General features: G+C 51.4%; 8 protein-coding genes across 8 annotated transcripts; 5 read left to right on the top strand and 3 right to left on the bottom strand.

Annotated features, from left to right (window-relative positions):
• The first annotated feature begins 683 nt into the window (after positions 1-683).
• Positions 684-2,207, top strand: B0T23DRAFT_390031 (nuclear pore complex assembly-domain-containing protein). The gene is made up of 3 exons (XM_062837854.1): positions 684-987; positions 1,096-1,334; positions 1,405-2,207. Exons 1-3 carry the CDS (start codon positions 831-833, stop codon positions 1,906-1,908), a joined length of 900 nt encoding a protein of 299 aa, XP_062688180.1. The 5' UTR covers positions 684-830; the 3' UTR covers positions 1,909-2,207.
• Positions 2,208-2,711: 504 nt separating this feature from the next.
• On the top strand, positions 2,712-5,487 carry B0T23DRAFT_390030 (heterokaryon incompatibility protein-domain-containing protein). The gene is made up of 2 exons (XM_062837853.1): positions 2,712-3,298; positions 3,358-5,487. Exons 1-2 carry the CDS (start codon positions 2,884-2,886, stop codon positions 5,139-5,141), a joined length of 2,199 nt encoding a protein of 732 aa, XP_062688179.1. The 5' UTR covers positions 2,712-2,883; the 3' UTR covers positions 5,142-5,487.
• A 2,565-nt stretch (positions 5,488-8,052) lies between these two features.
• Positions 8,053-8,969, top strand: B0T23DRAFT_347149 (uncharacterized protein; the record flags this gene model as incomplete). The annotated part of the gene is made up of 3 exons (XM_062835986.1): positions 8,053-8,435; positions 8,547-8,581; positions 8,654-8,969. The coding sequence occupies 3 exons, from the start codon at positions 8,053-8,055 to the stop codon at positions 8,770-8,772; spliced, it is 537 nt and encodes a 178-aa protein (XP_062688178.1). The 3' UTR covers positions 8,773-8,969.
• Positions 8,970-9,434: 465 nt separating this feature from the next.
• On the top strand, positions 9,435-10,561 carry B0T23DRAFT_327141 (ClpP/crotonase-like domain-containing protein; the record flags this gene model as incomplete). The annotated part of the gene is made up of 2 exons (XM_062835595.1): positions 9,435-9,853; positions 9,949-10,561. 2 exons carry the CDS (start codon positions 9,435-9,437, stop codon positions 10,559-10,561), a joined length of 1,032 nt encoding a protein of 343 aa, XP_062688177.1.
• A 1,061-nt stretch (positions 10,562-11,622) lies between these two features.
• Positions 11,623-12,968, top strand: B0T23DRAFT_390025 (uncharacterized protein). Its single transcript, XM_062837852.1, has 2 exons — positions 11,623-12,032; positions 12,119-12,968. Exons 1-2 carry the CDS (start codon positions 11,840-11,842, stop codon positions 12,745-12,747), a joined length of 822 nt encoding a protein of 273 aa, XP_062688176.1. The 5' UTR covers positions 11,623-11,839; the 3' UTR covers positions 12,748-12,968.
• Positions 12,969-14,051: 1,083 nt separating this feature from the next.
• B0T23DRAFT_432871 (uncharacterized protein) lies at positions 14,052-16,435 on the bottom strand (the record flags this gene model as incomplete). The annotated part of the gene is made up of 2 exons (XM_062840401.1): positions 14,052-16,314; positions 16,383-16,435. 2 exons carry the CDS (start codon positions 16,433-16,435, stop codon positions 14,052-14,054), a joined length of 2,316 nt encoding a protein of 771 aa, XP_062688175.1.
• A 1,083-nt stretch (positions 16,436-17,518) lies between these two features.
• B0T23DRAFT_432870 (uncharacterized protein) lies at positions 17,519-17,859 on the bottom strand (the record flags this gene model as incomplete). Its single annotated transcript, XM_062840400.1, has 2 exons — positions 17,519-17,701; positions 17,770-17,859. The coding sequence occupies 2 exons, from the start codon at positions 17,857-17,859 to the stop codon at positions 17,519-17,521; spliced, it is 273 nt and encodes a 90-aa protein (XP_062688174.1).
• Positions 17,860-20,777: 2,918 nt separating this feature from the next.
• Positions 20,778-22,439, bottom strand: B0T23DRAFT_44517 (uncharacterized protein). The gene is made up of 2 exons (XM_062840916.1): positions 21,227-22,439; positions 20,778-21,134 (listed from the first exon to the last, which is right to left on the bottom strand). The coding sequence occupies exons 1-2, from the start codon at positions 22,133-22,135 to the stop codon at positions 20,904-20,906; spliced, it is 1,140 nt and encodes a 379-aa protein (XP_062688173.1). The 5' UTR covers positions 22,136-22,439; the 3' UTR covers positions 20,778-20,903.
• Between the last annotated feature and the right edge of the window lie 1,857 nt (positions 22,440-24,296).

The raw sequence follows: 24,296 nt of genomic DNA, 5'->3' as shown, positions 1-24,296 counted from the left end.
CTCGTCGTCATCTTGGGCGCCTCTCGATGTGGTGTTTGCGATGTCGTCGTCCGATGAGGATTCTTCGATGATGGCGGCGCGCCTGGTTGCGGCGGCCCGACGCGATGGGCGCGTCGACATGGCTGGTGTCTGTCGGTGGTTTCGGCTTGCAAATTCTCGACTCGATGATGAAAACAACAGAACAGAACAGAACAGAAAGCGCTGCACGATGCGGGTATCAGACAACCAAGACGTGAAAGTTTATGTAATAACAAGTAAAGATGAAAAATGATATTCACATTTCGCGGGGCAGTTGTTGCGACAGACACGGAATGGGACGCCCAGAAACTTTGAATGCTGTCGCAGCTTCCTCGTTGCCCCGCCGCGGTTAGGTTGTTGACATTCAGGGCAGTTTTTGGACGGACGTTTCTTGCAGTACCGTGACTGGTAAACAATCAGCCACAGCAGCCACGGCCAAATGCAATTCGTGCACTGCAGCGGGCGACCCCTCTGCTGGAACGCTCGCACCGTGTCGCGCTAGAGGTACTAATCACTAGGTGCAGGCGTGGCAGGTTGGTGGAGTCTGTGTAAACGAGTACAATGTATCGCGCTTACGGCTTTCTTACCTTATCGATAAGCCGGGGCGGTTTGCTAGAGGTACCTAGCGCAGGTACAGATCCGGGGAAGGCTCCATTCCAGGTGCAGGGGACGGACCCGATGGCCGTTGCATATGTATCCCAGGCCATGACGGCACTCATCCATCCCTTCGAATTTCCCTTTTCCCTTTCTACCTACTCAACAGCTGAGGACACTTGGGCACTTCGACTGTACAATCCAACTTCAACATCACGATGCTCGATTACACAGAATACAACAACGTGTTTCCCTCCCCGGGATTCATAAACCCCTACGATCACAAGGGAGCCAGTGCCATCGAGACTTTCCGCAAATCATTGGGCGGCGTCCTGTTTGTGGATCGCGTCCTAAGTCAATTAAGCATCGGCCAAGGTCAGTGTACACTACCTAGTGTAAACACCACACTACCAATAGTAACACCCTAACAATCCATGACCTGTCATTATAGCGCGCTTCATCGCTAATCACCACTGTAACTAGGCACTGCATATCCGCCCAGAGGCGAGAACGGCTTGCGCTCCCTCCACCAACAAATCTGCCAGAGCAGCGCCTCGTCGATCCAAAAGATATCGGTTCTTTACTATCTCCTCCTCGACCATGATGATGTCCATCCAGGTCGTTCACATTGGGCGGACAGCTTTGCCGAGGAGACGGGACTGCCGAAAAAGTACCAGATCCTTATGAGGGGCCTGTGGCACATGGATCGCATGGAGTTCAAGGTGCGCCCGCCCGTTTGGTTCTGGAAGTCGCTCACTGGACACCAAGACGCTAACAAACGCTGCTAAATAGTACGCAATCGAAAACCTAACCCACCCATCCCTCCCCACCGAATTCGCCGACGAGATCACCATCGCCCTCGTCCGCCATCCGCTGGTCAACAAGCGCAGCTCCACCAGTCAGAGCGATTACACGCTAGCTCTCGCCTACTTCCACGCCGCCCAGCCCGTATTCACCTCATCCGAGGCTCTCGAGCTGCTCTTTGGCGCCCTAGCTCGTACCAACGTCACCGAAGCACTTGATTTCTCGCGTCGCTACCCGGAGTGGACCCGCCAGCAGCTGTTTGAAAGGTTAGTAGCTTCCATTCTGGAGCAGCCGGATAAATTGGGAGCGAGGGGCAAGGAGCTCGTTAGCGCGGCGTTGACGGGCGAGGAGGAAAGCTGGTTTCAGGAGTATTTGAGGCACGGGGAAGGAAGGAAGAGTAAAGGTGCAAATGTGCTTTTGAGGATGAGAGGGGTTGTGACGGGGAGGTTGAGCAGCACTGCCGCTATGGAGAACCTTGCTGGTTACCCGTGAGGCTGAAGAGTTGTGGATATACCTTCATGGCTCGGCATTCTTCTGTCGATAGGTTGATATCTGGCAATGGGCATGGCGACGGCGTTTGGATACTTTTGGGTCTTGCCATTGGGAGATGGTCACACGAGTCAACATGTTTATGACCGTTTACCGTCAAACCGACGAGAATGCTCTTTTGCTTTTTCAATTTGCAGCAACGAAGGTCGAGTCTCGCTGACCGGCAGTAATGACTGGACGTTCCTGATTGGTTTCAATCAACTGAAAGAGGCATCCAAAAAAAAAAAAAAAAAAAAAAAAAACACGCTCCAAGACAATCTTGACCACCAAAAAAGGCCTGAACAGAACTTCTTTAGCTCTTTATTGCTTGTGTAGTCCGATCGCAACTATTACTTTGAAATTTAGGTACAGAAATCACTAATGGGAAATCATGGTACAATTTGTTTGAGAATGTACATTGAGGACGAGCGCGAGATCTCAAGTACCAAAGTCACTTCTACATGTAAGCATCTCGATTTCTACCCACTGTAATGCGCTGTAAGTTCACTATAATTGAATTCTATTTTTACGCTCTATATTTGACACCAGTCACCCGATTACAAAAAAGGCGAATTTAATACCAACCTCAATTGGAATAACTAGAACCATTTATCTCATTGCTTCTTAAGTGCATCTACTTTTAAAGGTATTGAGTAGGAAAATTGAGAAGTGGCAGAGGTGAGTTTTCGCTCTTTTTGTTGGTAAAAGAATCGTAGGGCGTTTTTTGTACTAGCAACTTTCTCTCCGCCCGGGCAAAGGGGTAGCAGTGGAAGGCACCAATTCTCTCTTTCCACTCTAATCTCCAGGCGGTAACCGGCGAAACTCCCGCCGTGCCACGTCAATGTCTTCCATCTTTCTTCCCTCCAACGCAAAACACCGTGACATTCCTACCATTACTATCAATCCATTTCTTTGAACAAGTCCCACCTAAACGCCATAATGTCGACCCACCTATGCGCGGTTTGCAACCGCTTTGTACCCCACTGGCAACCGAAAGGGTTCAAATGGGGGAGTCCACATCACTCGAGTCTACACAACCTCCTTCAAGCGGCAGACGAGGGATGCTATATATGCCAGTCAATCACAAAAAGTTGCCATTGGAGGGATATATCCTACTTGGCCTCCAAAGGCTTTCCGTTTGACTTTACAGTGTCTCTAGGGACTAATTACAACGGCTCTCACTTGACTCTTACAGTTGAAGCCACCTGTCTCACGGATGACTCGCCCAAACTCAGGCAAGCTATTGAAGGTCTTGACGAGATTAGGGAGAAGTGGCTACCAAAACTAGGAAGCATGTTACTCTTAGGATCAATTTCCTTTCCTTTTCATTTTCATCTCCGGCCTATCGCAAATGGTGAGTCATGTACCCTCTCGAGCAAAATAATAACAAAAAAAAGGGTTGACAGAAAAAAGGCAATCAAATTGACTTGCGAACTTTCAATACAAAAGTCACTGATGATCATGAACAAAGATCGACACCATCTTCTGTACAGCGTGAACCAGACATGATTGGTTTACTGAAGTATTGGTTCAAAGAATGTTACAACAACCACCCCTACTGCCGCCCTTCAAGTCCCTCGTTTAGTCCAACGAGGCTCTTGCTCATAGAGAATGAGTATTCTGCGAGGATAGTGGAAACAGAAGATTGCAATGCTCACTACCCATATGTTGCTCTGTCGCACTGCTGGGGAACTGTAAGCCGACTCAAACTCCAGAAGAGCAACATGGTGGACCTGCTCAAGCATATCAGCATCACAGAGTTGCCAACGACCTACAGAGAAGGAATCTCTGTCACTTTGGCCCTTGGTTTCTCTTACATATGGATCGATTCGCTGTGCGTCATCCAAGACGACGAAAAGGATTGGGCTGAGGAGGCGGCCATGATGAAGGACGTCTTCGAGCATTGCTCTATCAACTTGAGTGCCACCGCGGCGCCCGACAGCTCACAAAGCAATTTCACACACAGAGATGCCACAAGTATCCTGCTCCTTGAAGGTGAGACTCCCAATAGAAGAGGGGAAAAGCATGGACCATCGAGATTCTGGTTTGCGAGAAGTTGGGTGGACCTGAGGCAAGAAGACATTGTACACTCGCCTCTCCACTCACGGGCCTGGGTATTCCAGGAGGCGAACTTAGCTCGGCGCCGCATCGACCTCGCTCGATCCCAGATGTGGTGGCATTGCCAACAACACTGGGCTTGCGAGACGCATCCTTCGGGCGTATGGAGTCCAGAGGACTATGAATGGGAAACGGAAGAGAGCCAGCAATATTACAACATGTGCAAGCGAAGAGATAACCATAACGCATCGTTAGGTATGTCTTCACTAAGCGGGCCAATTACTAGCCATACCTGGTTTGAGGGAGACTACCGACGCGATTGGCTTGGAAAAATCCACAGATATTCCAGTTGCGATATTACCAAGACAAAAGACAGGCTAATAGCCTTTTCCGGGATTGCTCAACGATACGCTCAAGATCAAGGACATGACCTCAATGACTATCTGGCCGGCATCTGGCGCCAAGAACTCCCTCATTATCTTCTCTTTCGGGCGACTCACGAAAAACCAACGTACCGCTCGGATGAATATCGCGCTCCTTCTTGGTCCTGGATCTCGCTGGAAGGACCTGTTCGCCCCCCACCCCCCCAACATAGCAACCTATTGCTCTCGTGGTCGATGTGCAAGGTCATTACAGCAAAAGCCATCCATCAGTCTGAGCGTTATAAAGCTGGGGAGGTAAAAGGAGGCGTCATCCATCTGAAGGGCTGTTTAGTTGAAGTGCTACTGGGCAGTCAGGCACCCAAGTGGCCTGGCCATCCAAGATATGAAGGGCCAGCCACTAAGATAATCGGTCCCGGCGCCTTCGATGAACGTCTGAATGGCAAAGATTCAGTCAGCTATCTTGAGCATTCCCAGGGCCAGCTTGACCAAAGAAAAGAGGGAATCGTGGACGGTGCGGTACGAAGATCGATTTGCTTCCAAACTCTGAACGAGCTGTCCGAGCATATTCGACTATTTATTTTCCCAATTACAGGGGAAATCATCTACGAAGAATTCAAGCCAGTTTTCTCATGTCTTCTTCTCTGTCAGACGTCGGATGACTGCTTGGCAGGGAGCGACATTTATCAACGTGTAGGCTGTCTTGGGTCTGTGGAGGGGCTCAAGCCTGTTCCCGAACGGGATATCTACATCATTTGACGTTCATCATTCTTCATCTGTCGTTACAGATAGAACCACCTCAGCAACAATTCAACACAATTTCAACTTCCTTCCACTCTGCAATTACCTGTCTGTATCTACCTACTGTCTAGACTCGCTACGAAATACGTACCTATCTATCGAGCTATTATCCCATGGCCACAGTCTGCCTCCAGCTTAGCCGAATCCAGCACCTTGGACCCTCTCCAGTAGGCAGTTGCAAAAACAGAGACGTGATGCAAAAAAGTCATCAATCAGGTACATTTGCCACTTCGTCCCATATGCGGTTCCAAGTAAAGCGAAAAAAAAAGGGTTTAAGCATCCCATCAACGGGCGAAGCAGCGACACATAACACGTGCGACCGACGCCTATCGCCTTACACCGGGGAGTCTCACTTCTTACCAGATTGGCCTTCCGAAAGGGGAAAAAATTCCTCAACTGTTCGAACGATGAAAGAAGTTTATTACAAAGCGAATCCATCAAAGTCTGTCTAAGGTCACTCACTGTATCTGTTAGAGACTTGGTGCAAACTTTATCGCAGAGTGTCCTCGCTGGTAGAGAAAGGTGCAGTGGTGTGTTTTGCGTATGAAACGTGCCCGCCCGAGTTTCTAACTACCTAAAAAAAGTCTTGGCGCCAAGTGTTAGTAAAGACACTGCGTAGCGGTTAAGTTGTTAACATCCAAAACTACCTACCGTTCCAGCGGTTGGGCGGTCATACCAGGGCACCATCTCCGGGACAGCGTCTGATGATGCAGAAGGTAGTACTGCCTTGATACAGGAATTCTGCTATGTCCAGAAGAGCAGGAACTCAGGGTTGGCTGAGAAGGAGGAGAGTGAGGAAGGAAGGAAGGAAGGAAGGAAGGAAGGAAGGAAGGAAGGAAGGAAGGAAGGAAGGAAGGAAGGAAGGAAGGAAGGAGCAAGACCAGCGACAGACAGAGGGAAGAGAGGACTGCCCAAACCAGAGTAGGCCGGTATGTAGGGGCGACTAGAAATGTGTATATAATCATGAAAGTCACCCTAATTTCATGATTTGGGTGGTTTTCCCTTTTGGAATACAGAATCTAGCAATTTTTCCGGATCTTTTGGCATACTACAACCTTTTTCCACTGCAGCTCTTCTTACACCGAGGCTCAGCCTACCCTGGTGCTGCTCAACGGTATAGATTGCCCCGTGCCGCGAATACAGGTAACTGGCAAACCACCCAACCGAACCAACATGACCAACAGCACCAACCACGGCAACGGCATGGCAAACAACCCTAAATACTTGTTTTTTTTTTTTTTGCGGAAACTAACATGAGACTTTCTATACCTCGAGCTGCTTGATCCGGGTGATCAGGCTGGCACAGTTCTTGACCCAACGAAAGCAACATTTTCTGCATCTTTGACCTTCCGTTCATGGAGGAATCAAGGAAAGGGGGTGGTGCTAGAAGCCAACGTCAAGTCTGAAAGGGCAGATACTGGCGGAAGTCAATAGGTCGCGGTATAAAGGGTGAGAATCCCACCAATGTCTACCACAGGACCACTAATCCATCCCAACCCACTACCTCCACAACTCACTCTTTTACCCCCACACTCACAATGAAGTTCACCCACCTCTCACCCTTGGCCGTCTGGGCCATCATCACCCCCTCCAAAACAGCAGTTCCCACCTCTAACCCCAATGTTCCATCCAACCTCACCCCAAAACAAGCCATTTCCTCTTCTTACAACTCCCGCAATAAGTCATCCATCTCCAAACGCGAGGTCAGATGCGACATCATCCCAGGCGACTCTAGAATGTGGGAGTCCCACGGAAGCTTGTGTCTACTTGATTTCTACTTGCACCCAAACGAAGAGGTAGTCATCCCTTAGGCTGGCACGAAGGACTTGTGCGTCAGGGGGAGTGGGAAGCTGCGCGCAGGGGTTAGTGGGACTGAAGACCAGAGAACTACCAAGTGAGGTTTTCCCTTTCCCCAGTCTTTCATTTTTGGTACACATTTAGGTTGTTTGGGGCTTTGGAGATGTGCTTGGGGGCTTAAGCATGAAGAGGCTGTAATGTTTGGATGAAAGAAAAGGTGGAAAGGGAGAAGTGTTTGGTACGTAGGGGAAATGTGGGGCTTGGTGGAAGAAGGGTGGGATGAAGAGGAAAGGATTGGAAAGGAAGTTAAGTAGATACCGGACGAGATCTGTTTTGTGGAAGTGATTGTTGACAAATGAGCGTTGCGGTGATGGTGTAGAGGAGCGATTGCCAAGGCTGCGTCGAGGATCTTGGGTGAGTTCTTATCTTGGCTAGTACTCGGAAGGGGGAGTTGAGGATTGTTGAGTTCAGTCACTTGTGCTGATAGGTGAAATACAGATACTTGTAGCAAGGATGGCTGGGTGGTTGGCACGGACAACGTGGAGGGCACGAGTATCTGGCTGGTGTTCTCGAAGTAACTGAGATGGATGAAGGATTACACAGTAGGGGTGAACTTGGGGGCATTCGAGTTGATCTTCGTGATGGCGGCCAGGAAGAACTGGAAGCATATAGGATGAATCTGGAGAAATTGCTCATCAATTGTGTTTCTTGACAACCATTTCATCTCGTTAACAAAGCACGCATGAATCAAGTTACCTACTCACCGACTTCAACTTTTCTCCGTTCTTTAGCATGAGCTGAAATCAGTCAAACGGCGCAGACTGGACGACAGACAAACGTACCTCGAAGGCAGCCATCATCTCATCGCCATCATCGTCATCATTGCCATATCACCACGAGGACAATCCACCAGTAGCTAGACTCGAAACTATAAAAGACCACCATATCCCCCCTTCCCCATCCACTACTTTTCCCTCATCATCAACCAACCTCACTACCTCCTCGTACCAACCTTTACCCCATCCCTCACCAAACCACTCAATACTCACCAACCAACCACCCACCACCCAAAATGCAACTCTCCACCATCCCCTCTCTCTTCCTCGGCCTCATCGCCTTCAGCGCCCCCCTGGCCCTTGCCTCTCCTACCCCCATCAACAGCAACGGCAACGGCAACGCCAACCTGCCCTTCAACCTAATCAACAAACACCACAAGACCGTCGTCACCACCAGCCGCCGCCAAACTGGTTCTTCCACAGTCGACACCACCCCGACCTGCGTGTCCGACCCGGAAGGGTTCATGACCATGTTCGACGCACGCTCTTGTCTCGACGAGATTGCTGCCAAGGGCAGCGAGCAGATGACTGTGCCGGCGCCGGGGAGGGCGTTGTGCGAGAGGAGCAGTGGCAAATTTTGGGCGGGGGTTAGTATGCGGGGGACGCAGGTTGCTGATGCGTGAGTATTTTTTTTCTAGTCGTCGTCTGAAGCTTACCTACTTGGGTTTGTTGTTGTTGGAGGGGATTTGGGTGACTTATACTAACTGTGGGTTGGGGACGTGGGTTGTAGGTCCGATATCGCTGCTGCTGGAAAGCTTATTTTGGGTGAGTTACAACTATTTTCCCCATGAAATAGATTATGTATAAGATCGCGCTGACAGAAAGACCTGAACGCAGACGCCTGCAAGTTTGATGGCGTTGTGGGCATGCAGACTGAGATGACGGGTGGTGGAGCGTACGTGGCTACCAACGGCAACATCTATGTCATGTTTTCCAAGGATGAGGAGGATGATTGAGTTTGCAGTCTCTTGCGGATTGTTTCTGTCGCCTTCGGGTGAACAAGGAACTCGGCGGACAATCGAGGAACACGAACGGATCTGAAGAAAGAAAAGAGGCGTGATGAGGATTTGGGGTATCACGTGCTTGGTCATGCGTCTTAGATGGTCGTACATCTACAGGGCGAGCTTATTTCCGGATTTGGACGGGCCGCCCGGCTATCCTCGGCCATGGTTTTTGCTTGCGATACCTAACTGGGGGTGACAATGACTCGGCTGGATGCGGATATGAAAGGGTAGAAAACATTCATGAATGCGACTTGATGCCTCACATCTTCGAGGAAGAAAGCTTCGTGTATTTGCAGTGATGCTGGATGATGTTTTCCGTTCGGCTTGTGAATTCCATGTTAGTGCAACTGCTTCTGAAGCTCGGCGTTGTGGGGGAGTTCCATAACAGCCGGAGCAGGGGCAGCTAGGTCTCTCCGCATCTCCGGGGAAAACACGACGTCATTTGCAGCTTCCCGCTGTTTGAAGCTCATGCCGCTCTCCACCCAATTTTTGGGCCGAGCTCACCTACTGATAAGATTTATCGATTCCAAATCTCGGGACTTGTGTGTTTGTCACAACTGAATTGCATCTTTCGACATCACCGGCCAATTGCATCAACCAAACTCACCCACAATATGGCCGTCAGAATCGCTCTCCCGCGCAACACGACCTCGTCGTTCCGCCGCTTCGTTCGCGTCGCCGGCCGCTTCTACTCGACCGAGGCCCCCGCCGGCCCCATCATCCGGGTGACCAACCTTCCGGCGCCCAATTCGGGTCACATCCGCATTCTCGAGCTCAACCGCCCCGCTGCGCGCAACGCCATCTCGCGTGCTCTGTTGTCTTCGCTCCGCGATGAGATCGACGATGTCCACTCGCAGTACGATGCCGCGACCGGTGAGGAGAAGCCTGTGGCCTCGTGGCAGAAGCGCTTCGGCGGCGTGGCCGGCGAGGACGAGAAGGGCCCTACCCGCGCGTTGATTATCTCTTCGGCTGTTGACACCAGCTTTTGCGCGGGTGCGGATCTGAAGGAGCGCAAGGGGTTTTCGCAGGAGGAGTAAGCTTTTACCTTTTGTTTCTTTCTTTTCAACCCTTCCCAACTTTTCCCTAATCATCCGGATGGCTAACGGATTCTTTTTCATCCCGAAACAGAACAGCCGCCTTCCTCACATCCCTCCGCACCGCCCTCACCTCTTTGCAAAACCTCCCCATCCCCACCATCTCCGCCATCTCCTCCATCGCTCTCGGCGGCGGTCTCGAGCTCGCTCTGGCCACGCACTTCCGCGTCTTGACATCCAACGCCGTCGTCGGCCTTCCCGAAACCCGACTAGGCATCATCCCCGGTGCCGGCGGCACCTACCGTCTGCCCCAACTCATCGGCATCCCCCGCGCGCGCGACCTGATTTTGACCGGCCGCCGCGTCAGCGCCCCCGAGGCTTATTTCCTGGGCTTGGCTGACCGCTTGGTCGAGGTCGCGCCCGAATCCGAGGAGCAAGCCAAGGAGTGGGCGGCCATGGAGCAGGAGCCGAGGGACAAGATGGTGCTGAGCCTGGCGCGCAGGACGGCGCTGAGCGAGGCGGTCCGTCTTGCGCAGGAGATTTGCGAGGGCGGCCCGGTCGCCGTCAGGGCCGCGCTCAAGGCCGTGCAGGAGCCCAGTGAGATGGTGGAGAACGACATGTATCTGAGGGTGGTGAGGACGGAGGACCGCGATGAGGCGTTGAAGGCGTTTGCGGAGAAGAGGAAGCCCGTGTTCAAGGGGCGGTAAATGGGTTGCCGTAGAGTGATGTGAGTTTTGGAAATACCATTACCAGTTTGAAGTCAAACACCACATGACTGAAAGACTGGAAGAGTAGTGAGAGTGATGGGTCACCGGGGTTTCTCCTCATGGATGGACCATGGATACATTTGGTTCCATCGCTGTAACTTGCTTCATGTTTTGTCAAGCGTCAGAAGGCGTCACGGATCCATCTGATACAGACAATCAGGTAAGGTAAGTTAATGGTTGTTGAGGCTGTGATGCCCCTGGTGCAGGTATTTTTGGTGTAGCTAGGTACCTGAATGAGTGGTAACGTCATGGAGTCCACCAAAAGGCCCATCAAGGTGCCAAGCTTTCGACGTGGGTGACAGCCACGGGACTTGACGAGTTGCGATCTACCGCTCTAGGCCCCGATGGGCGCCGGTAATTACACTATCGAAAGGAGCCTCCAAAAAGACTTGTGGGAGCTCTCAAATGTTTATGATGGTTGGCGTGACGGTGTTTGGTGCTGGTTGGCATGTGAAGTGGAAAGTGTACATGTGGTGTTGTTGCTTCTCGTCAAGACTCTGAATCAGGCATTAACTACACGAACCTCGACCGAAGCACTTGTGTCAGCTCTACCTAAGTCTCGCTCTTCTGACAGATTTCACTGGCATCATCGCTTCACAAGTTGTAAAAGCTGTCAAGCCTAGATGATGCAGCTGTCTCCGGCGTTCCGTGCTTGTTTACATGCGAGCCATGATCGTTGGCGGTGGAGTAGCAGGTGATAGTTCCCAAGTACAACCAAGGCACGGGAACTTGACAATTTGTACAATTTGTACAATTTCAAAAACCATTTGTAAGATTTGGATTAAAGGAGACCGAACAAGCTGAACCGAGAATTGTGCAAGGTACGCGGGTACCTCCCTCGCTCACAAAGACCAGCGAGGTTCACACGCACCTTCCCCGCAAGAGGACGTCATTGGCCTGCAGGGGTTACACGCAGCTGCACTTCACAATACCTATGACATCACCACAACAAAACGTGAGAGGAAGGAACAAACAAACAGCCTTTTTATAAGCAACAACATCTTCCATCTTGAGACAAATCCTTCTTCCCTTTCCATTCAGTCACACAAACACCGATAATCAAGCAAACAACTTTTTTTTTTCTCTCAAACAAATAACGAGAAAAAGATCACGAACCGAATCCCAAAGCAGAGGATCTAATTTGAACTACGACAACAACAACAACAACACCCAAGATACCCAACACATAAACACAACAACCAACCACACATCATCACAATGTCCGCCTTCACAATTGCTACTCGCAGGGTCGCCACCCAGATCCCCCGCGCCGCCGCCGTCTCTACGCCCCGCGCCGCCTTCTCTTCTTCCGTCACTCTTCAAAAGTCCATCTCCGAGACCGTAAAGGACACCCTCAACACCGTCAACCGCGCTGTTTCTGACAAGGCCCTCGATGGCATGGACATTGGCTGTACGCATTCCCCCTTCTTCCTCTCCTCTTCCTTCATTCAACAATAACCAAAACACTCACTAACTCATTTCCTCCTCAAAAAACAGCCAACGTAGCCTCAAAACTCAAAGAAACCGCCGACACCCTCACCAACGCTTCCTCGCCCTCCGACCTCGCCTCCCGCGTCAAGGACGCCGCCAGCAATGCCGCTTCGGACGCCGCCGACGCCATCCCCAAGGACGTCAAGGGCAAGGCCTCCGAGCTCGCTGGTGAGGCGAAGGGTAAGGCTTCTGAGCTGACAGGCAAGGCCAAGGGCGCTGCCAACGAGGCCACCTCGGGCAACGTCTCGGAGCTAGCGGGAGAAGCCAAGGGCAAGGCTTCTGAGCTTGCTGGCGAGGCCAAGGGCAAGGCGTCTGAGCTGGCGGGCAAGGCCAAGGGCGCTGCCAACGAGGCGACGAGCGGGAACTTGTCTGGCGCTGCTTCTGAGCTGACTGGCGAGGCTAAGGGCAAGGCTTCAGAGCTCGCTGGAAAGGCCAAGGGTGCTGCCAACGAGGCTGCTGGTGGTGATGTGCAGGGAAAGGCCCAGGAGCTCAAGCATGAGGCGAGCGGTAAGGCCAGCGAGCTTGCCGGTAAGGCGAAGGGTGCCGTGAGCGAGGGACAAGGGAAGGCCAAGGGTATGACTCAGGAGACGGAGAAGATGGCCAAGGAGGCTGGCAAGCAATCTGAGTTCTCTTAAAGAGGGGTTCAACCGAGAAAAAGAACGGAATTTGCATTTGGGATTGAAGAACGGGACCATTCAGTTTCACAGGGATGGATGGATGGATGGGTAAAGGGAAAGCAGAGGCGTTCAGGGACGCGCGCACAGCAGTTATTGATTGCATCATGATGACCATGACGAAGTTTTCCTCTTAGAAATTCATCAAGAGTCGAATCGTAATCTTATTACATTTCACTTCACCTATGGCTGTACCTTTTCAAACGTGAACATATTTCTTAGTAGAGTATCAAAATGTATCAGCGCACAAAAACCCGACTTCCTATCAAAACTGCCCGAAAGGCAAAGGAAGCCAGGATAAAAAAGAAGAAAAAAGATTCTTCTTCTCCCACCACTTGTACTCTTGGTACAAAATCCCACCAAAGTGACGCTGACAAGTTCTTTCCCCTTTGGGATTTACTTGTTTTGATGTACCGCTCGGAATACAGAGCCTGGAATCAAGGATTGATCTCGCCTTGTGCTCCACCTGAACGTGCGGAAATGTTTCTAAAAAGGAGGAATGTTTTCGGAGAAAATGGGGAGGAGGATGTATTGTGGGGAGGAGTATATAGAGAGGATGTGTGTGGGATATATGGGATGTGCTAGGTAGGTAGGGAGGTGGGTAGGTGTAGGTAGGTAGACTTGTAGAGCGGAAGTGGAAGTGGAAGTGGAAGTGGAAGTGCAACGAAGTGGAAGTGGAGTGGAAGTGTGTCGGGAAAGAAACGAAAAAAAAAAAAAAAAAAAAAAAAATTGGATTAAAAAGGGATGAAATGGTTGGTTGACCGGGACGTGAAAACGAAACTGATGGGAGTACTTGTTGAGGTTAGCTGGTAACTCAAGGCATAGAACTAGATGTGAGAGAATCAAGGGTGAGGGGTCAAGCGAAACGAAGAGGACAAGTGAAAGTTGATAGCAGAGATGCAAACAGTCCCTGTCTGGCTGAAGAGACGATGCTGGTGATTGTCTTTCGTTCTCATTCAAGGGCATCTTATGCATGCCCACAGCAGAAAATGTCCTTCTCGTTTATGGGAAAAGTTAGCATTGTCGGGTATCTGTAGACAACTTTGCATAATTCCTCCCCTCCACATATTCTCATCCGTCGGTAGGTGGGTAGACAAATACTCGGCACTGCTTGTCGTCGGTGCTGTTTCTCATCGTAGGGCAAAACCGGGGTGCTGGAGTAGATTACTACGCCGGTGGTGTCATTCGGATGTGCGACGTCTTCAGGTCGGTGTTATCGCGTCCGTCTCGTAGATGTGTTGTCGCCATGTCAAGCCCGTAAACGTTCAGCCCTCCTCAAAAAACACCCTCTTAGTCCCCTGCTTACCCCTCTGACTCTCCATCTCCTCCAACTCTCTATCAATCTCCATGATATCCATTAACTCGGCCTCGATATCTCTTCCCTCCGCCTCCGACTTGTCATCCTCCACGTCCGCAGCGAAGTTCAAATCGTTGATGAACAACAAGCCCGGATCACGGCCCTGGCTCTGGCTCTTTCCTCCTCCATAGGCACTAAACGCAACAGTGTCTTGGCTATCGGGGGCAACCCCTCCCTCGTCAATCTCTTGTGTTGATGCCGCGCCGTCGAAGCTTGCGCTCGGGGATTTGGCTGCTGCCTCCAGCAGTTTGGGTCTGAGCAGTTTCTCTCCGTTTTCAGGACGGGCCAAGCTGAGGTTGAACGCCCTGGAGCTGGGTTGTTCAGGCTTCGGGAAGGCGATGATCGCCTTGGCGGTGCCGCTTGTCAGATCCAGCCTGGCTTTCTTACGGGCAGGTAGGGGTATCAGACGGCGTTCGGTGGATGAGAAAGGACCGGCGGCGGCGGCTGCTGCTGCTGCGGCAGCTTGATCGAACGCATCTTCGTTTTCGTGGATGACTACCATCCTACTTTCGCCTAGCACGATGGTCTCGATAGGGAGCTGCTTCCCTTCTGTTGACTCGGTGAGAGATCCGGTCGAGCGGGGGATAGCGGTGGCTGATGTGAGGCGCTCGCCTAGTAAGCCGGCGTTGAGGTCGGTGAGGCGGAGCATTCGCGCGGCCGGTTGGGTGCTGCTGGTCCAAAGGCTGCCTCCAGTTCGCTGAAGCTGGGCGTCCCAGAACCGGGAGAGGATGGCAATGGTGCAGAGGATAGGGTTAATGTGATCGGCGCCGGTGTTGGAAAGCCACAGGATTGCAGACTCTTCGCCTAGGCCGTTGCGGGGGAGGGGAAGTTGGGAGACATAGACGCCGCCTCTGACGGTGGCGAGCTTTTCGGGGGCGCTGGCGCTGGCGGAAACCGCCGAGGGGACGATGAGGGGTGCGGATTTCTGTGTTGTGGTGGGAAGATTGCGCTGGGGCTGCCCACCGGTAGCGGTTCCCTCTAGGTAGCCCGACACGCTGAATTGGGTGAGTGCTGACCCGCGGAGGCCAGAGCTGGCCTTGGTAAAGAGACCGGCCGAGGAGGCAGTGGTCGGCTTGGCGTTGTCAATGTCCCAGATACCCCATTGACCATCGGCCAGCAGCACGAGGATCGCCCGGCCGTGGGCCATCCACTCGGCGCCGACGACGGGTTTGCGAGACGTGGACATGCCCGTCCCGCGAGCGAATGGTTGGTAGAGGGAGATTAGCCATGAGCCCTGGGTAGGGAATGGGCCCTCTGAGGTATCGTCCGAAGGTAGAGATGGGATGGAGTAATCGTAGATTCGCACCGCATGCGCTGGATCAACAACCAGAAGCTGCGTGACGTGCAGCGGGTTGAACGAGATGCCGCCGAGTGGTGACGGGAGGTACTCAGTCTGGAACGGTTCGACACGAGCAGTCGTGCCGGGCGTTGCGTCCAAGGGAACATCCCAGAAGCGAAGGGTTCCGCTCGCCTCGCGCGTGTGTGCTGCAACAACGACACGGGTTACAGACCCCTTACGGCCCTGTGATGACTCCAACCCTGGCTGCTCCTTCACGAGCGTAATGGCAACTCCTTCCGAAGGTTTGCGCTGGCCTGCTAGCAATGTCAGAGTCTCCCCCCATGCACCCTTGCCCGCATTTCCAGCGAGCAGGTTGTTCTTCAGCGCCGGCCGCGCCTTGCTCTCGTTTGATGGAGGTGTCAGTGGTAGTGTCACGACAAAGACGTCGCCGTTGGCGCATGTGACGGCAAAGACGAGTTTCTCTTTCAGGATCTGCGCTCCGTTCCAGGCTTCGTCTTGGGCGGTGCAGGTGGACATGGGCAATACAGCGATGTGGTGGACGGCTGTGCCAAATGCCAGGTCGAGAGTCTGGACAATGTCGGCGAGCGAGGAAGCATCGGTAGTAACGGTGTCGTCGAACTCGGGCTTGTCCACGAAGGGTGTCGATGGAATGGCCGGAGTCTCATCGTCCGAGTCAATAATCATAACGGCGTCTTCCGGCTTCCCCCCATTTTGTGCCGCGCCTGCTGCTTCTTTTGATATCTTGAGTTTGCGACCGCCTCGCCAAATCAGAGCAACGCCATTTTCGTGGCCGTAGATCAGGACAGTGGAGCCCTGGGCAGTCTGGACGGGGTATGTCTTGATGTCGTACACTCGGCTCTTAAGGGGGTATCTGATGGACCAAAGTCAGCTTTGCGTTTCTTTCATGTTGGTACGGCGGTAGTGAAGGACTGTGCGCACGTGAACTGTGTACTTTGCGGCGTGCGCCGTGTTCTAGGAGTGGTCGACTGCATCGTCGAGAGTCGAGAAGTTCGCAAAGAAGAATCAACAGAAAAAAGATGGACACGCTATTGTAATGTCGTTATCATGGCCTTATCAATTGGGTATTATGGCGTCGTGGAAAGAAACGGTATTACGGTGTGAAAGAGTGGTTGGCGATGTGGATGATGTCGGTGGTGGTGTTGGTGTTGTTGGATCGATCGATGGTTTTGGAATTGACGGGAACCCTTCTGAAAATCACCGCGTCACAAACGCGCTGCAGCTTGGACCATCAGACATGACAGCACAGCTGGAGGTGGTCTGTGCACTAGAGAGATCAATGCCAAATCACGTGTCACACAAAGCACACACCATTTGTGATCTTGGGCCTCGGCGACAAGTGGAACTTCTCGTCCTCGACTTCCATCGTCGAACAACAACACTCACCCCGTCATCCAACAAGACTTACTCAACGTCTTGGTACAAGATCTGGAGTTGACAGGAGGACGGCCTCTCCCAATTGTTCAATCAAGTACTGCTTGATGCTATCCCTTGCGCCCTTCAACTTACAACAGGATACTACCCCACTGCCTCGACATTGATATCCTCTATAGTGTCTACCTCTTTCAACTGATGAACAGAGCCCCATGCGATGACCTCTGGTCCCACCAAGAATCCGAGAAACATTTCTCACCCTCTTCTCATTTTGTTCTCACCCTGCTACCTTTCGTTCCTCACCTTATCATTTCTAACCTTCTCGCCTTGCAATATTGCATAGCAATATCACGAACTTAACTTTCTATCTGACACTCAATCTCCCGTATTTACCTTTACCGACTGTCGGGCCCTTTCTTGCAGATCTGTCACAGGTATCACTGGCAACAACAACACGGAACTGGATTTGAGACTGCAGTTATCTATTTTGTTTCCGAAGAAGAACCAATGATACGGATCAAAGCCAAACAGACAACCATCCCTTCCGACTCAGCCAGTCCAACCAAACCAACCAGTCAAAGAGGACAAAAGCAACACAGCCCAATCATGCACTCATGATATCGTTCATTATCGCGAGAACAAGTCGTTTCGTCGTTTCGTTGTCGACACTGACAGGACACCGCTTAAGCGCAAGCACTGCAGATGGCAGAAGCGGCGCTGATGACGGTGGGGGCGGCCTCAATGCCGCAGCCTCCGAGAACGCAACCTTGAGCGGAAGCCACGATCTGAGAAGATTTGGAGCATTGGCAGGCGTAATCAGCTCCATTGCAGCCGACGGCGGAGGCAGCAGAACTGACGCAGGGGGCCTGTGAAACTGTGAGTCAATGGCTGACACAAACCTCGAGAATTCAAGGTATCAGAGGGGAGAACGTACAGCGCACGCGGGCATGAGAGTGGCCTGAGGGCAGTCCTGGGCCATGGCGATGGCGCTGAAGAGAGTGAGGGCGATGGTGGTGAACTTCATTTTGAAGGTTGTTGAGGGGTTGTTTGGGGTGTTGATTGGAAGTGTTGGAAGTTCTAGAATTGAAGAGGCTGTTAATGCTGATGACGAGACAAGAAAAGCCGTTGATAAAGGCGGATGAGAAGGTCTCTTTATACCTTTTCCGTCCAATTCCTGACCCTTCGTCCAACAACCACAACTCGGAGACACAACAACATGGGTAACGAAGCACCGAATCACACATGGCAAAACACGATCGGCCTCGGTTTCCCCCAGCCTCAACTTCTGACTTCCTCACGACGTCGGATGCCAGCAATGTGCGGCCCGTACACACAGTGTCGGTGTAAGGTTGCTTGGCCATTACCGCTGATCTTTTTGGGCAGTAACACCAATCGTATCACTCACGAGAGGCTCTCACCCTCCGACGGATGAAGGAGGCGTTTCGTTCACGATGCAGATCTTTCTTCCTCATCAACATAGTTCCCCTGAAAGGCAGCGCAGAACTGACAAGTGTTGAGCATGATGTTGACCGAGTCGATCATGATTGGTGGGCCGGCGGGCTTACCCGCCCCTTGCCGTTGCACTATAGACGGGACTATCCCTTCACTTTCCCCGCGGTTCATTGCTGGCTCATCAATCCTTCGATGCGCAAAGAGAAATTGGTAAGGTTGATGTGGGAATGTAGGTTCGCAGGTTAGGTTACTACATACCTGAAATGGAAGGGTTTGCACGGTATTTTGGGCGCCTTTATGTATTCCGGATTCTCTCTCTTGTCATTATGCAATGCTTCCTCGCTTACTTACCTATCCTAGACTCCCCGCAAAAACCAGGGGGTGACATCGATGGAGATCCAAGTGGGTCGGATCTTCTGTTCAACGTCAGCCATTGTGGCATTGCGTCCGTGTTCGGGGACACTGGGGGCCATGTGCACCACAATGGGAATAAGGAGGTTACATCAAACTCGGAGTTGGTGTGTGATATTGGTGAAGAGTGTCCGCTCTCATCCCTCGAGCTGCCTTTCTCAGTAGGCACAGGGAGAGTACCTGGATCCAATTCCAACACAAATGGGTTTGCCCGCGGAAATGAATGCAACACTACCCCGTTTCTACCATCATTCTTTTCATCCTTGCTTTATGTCATTATGTGAGGTAACTCTTCTGTAATCAGTATTTCTATTGAGGCGTCAAAACGAATGTCAGCAGCAGGGGATAGGAAATCCTTGAGACGGGGTCAAGTTCAGCCTGCCGTCCACTCTATAAATCTCTGCAAGAACCACGTACCCTGGGCTCGTGGTCTAGCAGCTAAGTGACGACGATCACCTGTCAGAACCGCTGTCAAGCCCCTATCACTCACTGTTAATATTCGCAAGTTCTCTATTTATTCTTCTGCCATCCTGACTGGCTAACAGCTGTGGAGAAACCTGTGTGGTTGTTTGTGTAGCACTAGTGGGTTGCGGTTGGACCGGTACCTGGACCACCAGAACAGTCTAGCTTGTCGATGGTATTGAAGTCTCAATGCTACGATCCCGACTCATCTGCAATACAACCGGAGAAAGGCAGGCGAGCAATGTCAAAAGTGTGATCCTGAAGCACCTCAAACGCCGAGGTTGCCAAAGAGATTGAGAGCACAGACTTGAGAATGACAACAGCATGTGAAAGGATTGCAACATCGGGGCTTGTGGCTCTGTGCGAGTTGCACTTCTCTGGTAAGTCTGTCAGTTCGATACAGGTCAGCTAGTTGTCCTCGAGACATCAACCCTAGTGCGTCTCACACAACGATGAACCACATACGTGACTGGGAACAAATTTCTCCACGAAGAACAATCATCCAACTTGAGACCAGAAGGTAAATACCAACCTTTCTTACTTGCTGCTCATCTACAAGTCATCAATCAATCCTCCACCGGACTCTTTTTTTCCTATCAGTTCATGATCCTTTCCAGTTCAGCAGAATAGCTCGTCATACGCACTAATGAAAGCGTGGCTAAGTACCTACCTATTCGCGAACCTAAGCGGGCACATTACCTCATCAATAGACGGTGGTTCGGCATTATTCCCTGGTCCCTTCCTTACTCCCACCTTGGAGTTTGGTATGTTCTTACACGTTGACACTGGTTTACCGGAGTGGCCCTTCGTGGCCCAGCGACTCCTGATATTGTTGAAACACATGTTCAACGTGGCGCTCAGATACGGGTATCTTGGTGGATGTCATTCGTGTGCGAAACACGGCACGTTTTTTCAGTTAGGTATATACACCGAGTTTAGCATGTTAACTCGTTGACGCCAAGTCAACAGCATATACCTCTATGGAGCAGAATGCGGCCCTGGTCCCATTTGAGAGGACATCGATAACCGTCGGAGCCTCGGAGGGCTTGGCTCTTGTGCACCTATCCACCACGGAGCCAAAGAACATACTGCATGTAAGTGGAAGACACTGCTGTCTGTTCTTCTGTGGTCACTGTACCTCTACCCTGGCGTGTGCCTAGAGGTAGTATGATCTCTGCCCTCCATCCAGCCGCCACCATACTCTTTCTCCTGTGGACTATCTGTCAAATTTGTTACGGCAGCGAGAACTGCGAGCTAGGTATTTATATCATGATAGGTATCGTGGCTTTCCTGACTATAGAAGAAGAGGGATGATACCTAATCTATGGAATGCTCGATTGCTCGAAGATAGTAGTGATGTGAGAAAGGAAAGAGATATAACTGAAGCACCTCTACCAACTTAGGGGAAAAAAAAAGAGATTCCGTTGAAGAGAGATGGATGATGAAGAAGGAAAAAGCCTGAGAAAGACAAAGGATCGTTACCGTATACATTCGCTTCGATTCGTTTCGTTTCGTTTAGACCTCTAGGCATCCCCGACTGTGTAAACAGCGAGAACCTCCCATAAACACAACAAGCCCCGGTGTGTATAGACTCAAACACCTCTACACTATCGACGCGCGGTACAGGCCACTCGATTACTTCCATCATCCATGTCCAGATCAGCGTACTGTAAGTACCTCCAAACCTGCGCAGTCAGTGCATATGAGCAGACAGCATTAGGTAAGGTGATAGGTAGGCAAAAATCAGAGATTCGCCCCCCCATGCCTCAACACTTTCTGCACCTTCAACACGCACATCTCAACCAGCTTGGTGAACCCCTTTTGGAAGTCCTCTTGGATCTCGCTGATGAGCAAGGCCGTCTGCGGATCGTGCTGCGCGCTGGCGTACTCGGGGATGGCATTTAGTAGCCCGGTGTGAAGCATTTGGAGTTGAGTCGGGGGCGGTAAGACGTTTTGTATTAAGGCCTTCGATTCCTGCTCCCGTGGTTCGGATGTTAGATACTAAACTTGGGTCGGGAAAAGGGGGGGGGGGGGGGGGAAGGGGGGAAGAATTGATGGCAAGGTACCTGGATATCAGTGCGTGATAATAGTGAAGGAGGGTTACAGAGAGAGTGAAAGAGAGCTGGAGGGTAAGAGAGAGGGAAAGAGAGAAAGGGAAAGAGTGAGAGAAAGTAGAAAAGTGAACTTACCTCCTCGCTATCCTTCTTCATGATCTGCTTCCACCGCTTCGAAATGGCGTTTCCCGATCTCACCACGCCGAACTCCCTTTTCAGCTCCTCCTTGATTTGCGCCACCTTCTTCTTCTCGTGTTTGAGGCGACGAACCAGATTGTCTTGTGCTGTTGTCCAGCTGTTTGTGTTTGCTGGCAGTGCCGCGTCGTTGGGCTGTGGGACTTCTGGATAGGAATTGGGCATGGATGGCCCCATCGGCGGGACAATGAAGTGGTTGTGGTCCATAAAGTTGTGACTGTTATTGTTGGCTTGGAACCCAGTGGCTGTCATACCGGGTATGGATTGATTGGGTGAGAAGACGTTGTGGTGGACCTGCTGCAGCGAAGAGTCGACCCCAGACTGATAGTGCAGGGGAGAGTGAGATGCTTGTGCTGCATGTGTACCTGCAGGCATCCCGAATACAGCCTGTGCCTGGAAGGCGGGATGCTGCATGACAGGAGGCGCGTAGGCGGGTTGGACTTGTGCTGTATAGGGCGAAGTGATCGGGGGACGAGTCATGTTGAGATGTTCTTCAAATCCAGATGCCTCCAAGGTTGGATTATACGGAGAAGTGAACTGGCCCATGGCACCGGATTGTGCGCTCCCAATTTGTCGTTGTTGCCAGTCGAAGGCGTTTGGCATGGTACCAGCAAAGGAGGATACGGCCTGGTAGTGTGAAGGTGCGCTTGTCCGTGGTTGTTGGGGCTCGGGGGCACTTTCATCTTGGTCATCCTGTACCTCACTCTGGGACTGGCTAGGCGACATTGCTGCTCCGTATTGGCTGGGAGATAATGAAGTGAATAGAGTTTTGCTAGTGAACGAATGGCCTTCGTGGGACCTTTGCTTCAATGCAAAAGATGGGCTAAGGGATGTTTCTGAGTGCCCAAAAAGAAAGGTATGAAAGCATGAAGAGATATGATGAGCGGCTGTTATGGTAATTCGACACAAGGTTGGAGTGAGTGACACTTGAAGCTGTTTGGTTCCTGAAAAGTTGAAAGATCAAAGTGCACGAGATAGCGGGTGAGGTTGACACCGCAGGTGCAAATGCCACTTGGTTGGGACGCCTCCTGAAACCCAGTTGTGCAGCAAAGTTGAAGAAAGCGTTCAAGTGGAGATAGAATATGAACAGGGCCGATGAGAATAAGCGAAAAGAATGCGAGGTAGGCCACGAATCAAAACAAGCTCCTGAAGCGTGTGCGTGGGAAGGGACCTCGCAATGTTCTGATGAGAAGAAATTGGACGGAGGAGAACAGAAGATCCGGGAGATGAGAGTTTGGGAATGCCCTTTTATATGGCCGATTTGATCTTTCTGCTGCACTTGTAGTAGCCGGCCCGTTGATGCAAAACCTACCTCTAGGAACTACACACCGCTCATGAGCAGGCAATGTGCCGGCATCAAGCCAAAAGACTCCACTGTCTACTTTTTACGAGGTAGAACGCAACTTATGACATCTGGATTCCGGTACTGTCGTTGCGAGTCTCGTTCGTTATCGAATACCCGATCTAAAGTGGACAAATGAAAAATGAGGTCAGTGTTACACGAACTCATGTGCGGTGCTAAATCAGGGGAAAGACAAATGGCATGTGGGTGAGAAGTGAAAAGGATAGTTCGGGGGTCCGGTACCTGACTTTCATCTTTCGGGCGCCGGGCGGAGAGGTAGTATGTTTCGATTTGGGACTCTAATCTGCCTTGCGGGGTACCCATCCAGTTTAAGATGATTGAGTGTTGCCAACCCTTGCCCATCTCTTTTCTCGTGAGCTATTCCCGCCCATCCGTCATTGTGCATTATCGATTAGCTCTTATCTCACCGCATGGAGGTTTCTTACATAACGTGGCTCAAGAAGACGAGGGGAAAGGTGTACGGAGAACCAGGGGCGACACGTAATTCCAGAATGCCTCGTGTGTGTTCACAAGCACCGAAGGCCGATTGTGGGGACTATTGATCTCGTTGAACGGGTTGGCTAGGAAGGAAGCGGGTAATTGACAAGATAGTCTGATGTTGACTTGAGGCCTCGAAGTGTGAGTTGGCAATTGAAAGTTGTATCAAGTCATCTTCGCCGAGTGAGGGCGTCTGGCCTTTCATTGTGTTGGTTACTCCTATCACACCGGGAATTGAAAGCTCCAAGTCTGCCAGTTTGTAGTTTGTATATCTGCAGCGTAGGAACATGGATAGCGCACTGTTTGCGATATGCTGCATGTGATGAGGAGACGCTGGGTCCATCCAACTGGCAGAGAATGGGGTCTTGAGGTGTGGACAGGGAGGGGCGAACACCTACCTAGCTGTGTCACCGGCTTGACTGATAGCCGACTCAGGGTCTGCGTTTGTGAAGATTGCTTGTCAGCGAGTACCATCTTTCCGAGGTGCTGCGAAAGGACAGGTTCGCTGCGCCGCTGGGTTCTCCCGGCGCTGGTTTCCGTGATTACCGTGGTGGTATGTATTTGTTGTTGTTGATGGTTGCTTTCGTCGTCGGCTTGGTGGTCCAAGTCGTGCTTTTGGTTCACCGAGCCGAAAAAAATCATGCCCAGTTCTAACCGGCCAATGATACTTTCTCTGCTTTATTGTGGCTGAGTGAAGCTTATTCCCTGTCGTTCATTCTGTTCGCCTTATCCTGGGTTCTAGATATGCGATTTAGAACAGGTATGGTAGTCGGTACTTACTCAACGTAGCTCAGAGAGGCAATGTGCACTTTTTCCCCCGCCCGCTCTCTTCGGACGGATCCCAGACTGACTACACGTGTGAAGTAGTGTCAATGGACGCGCCATCTGCGAACCAGCCGTACAGCCTCTCAGCCAACCGGATAACTCTCGCTCGCCACAGCGTGGGAACCGGGATTTTCCCAAGCCTACCCCGCGAAGAGACCTGTTAGCAATAACAGACGCTAGCGTGTTGAAATGGTGCCGAGCGATCAAAATAATAGTATGCTT

The sequence above is a fragment of the Neurospora hispaniola genome (genome assembly GCF_033458365.1).
Source record: "Neurospora hispaniola strain FGSC 10403 chromosome Unknown B0T23scaffold_10, whole genome shotgun sequence".
Taxonomy (NCBI): Eukaryota; Fungi; Ascomycota; class Sordariomycetes; order Sordariales; family Sordariaceae; genus Neurospora; species Neurospora hispaniola.
Note: the sequence above shows the minus strand (reverse complement) of the source record. Positions and strands in the feature narration are given on the sequence as shown.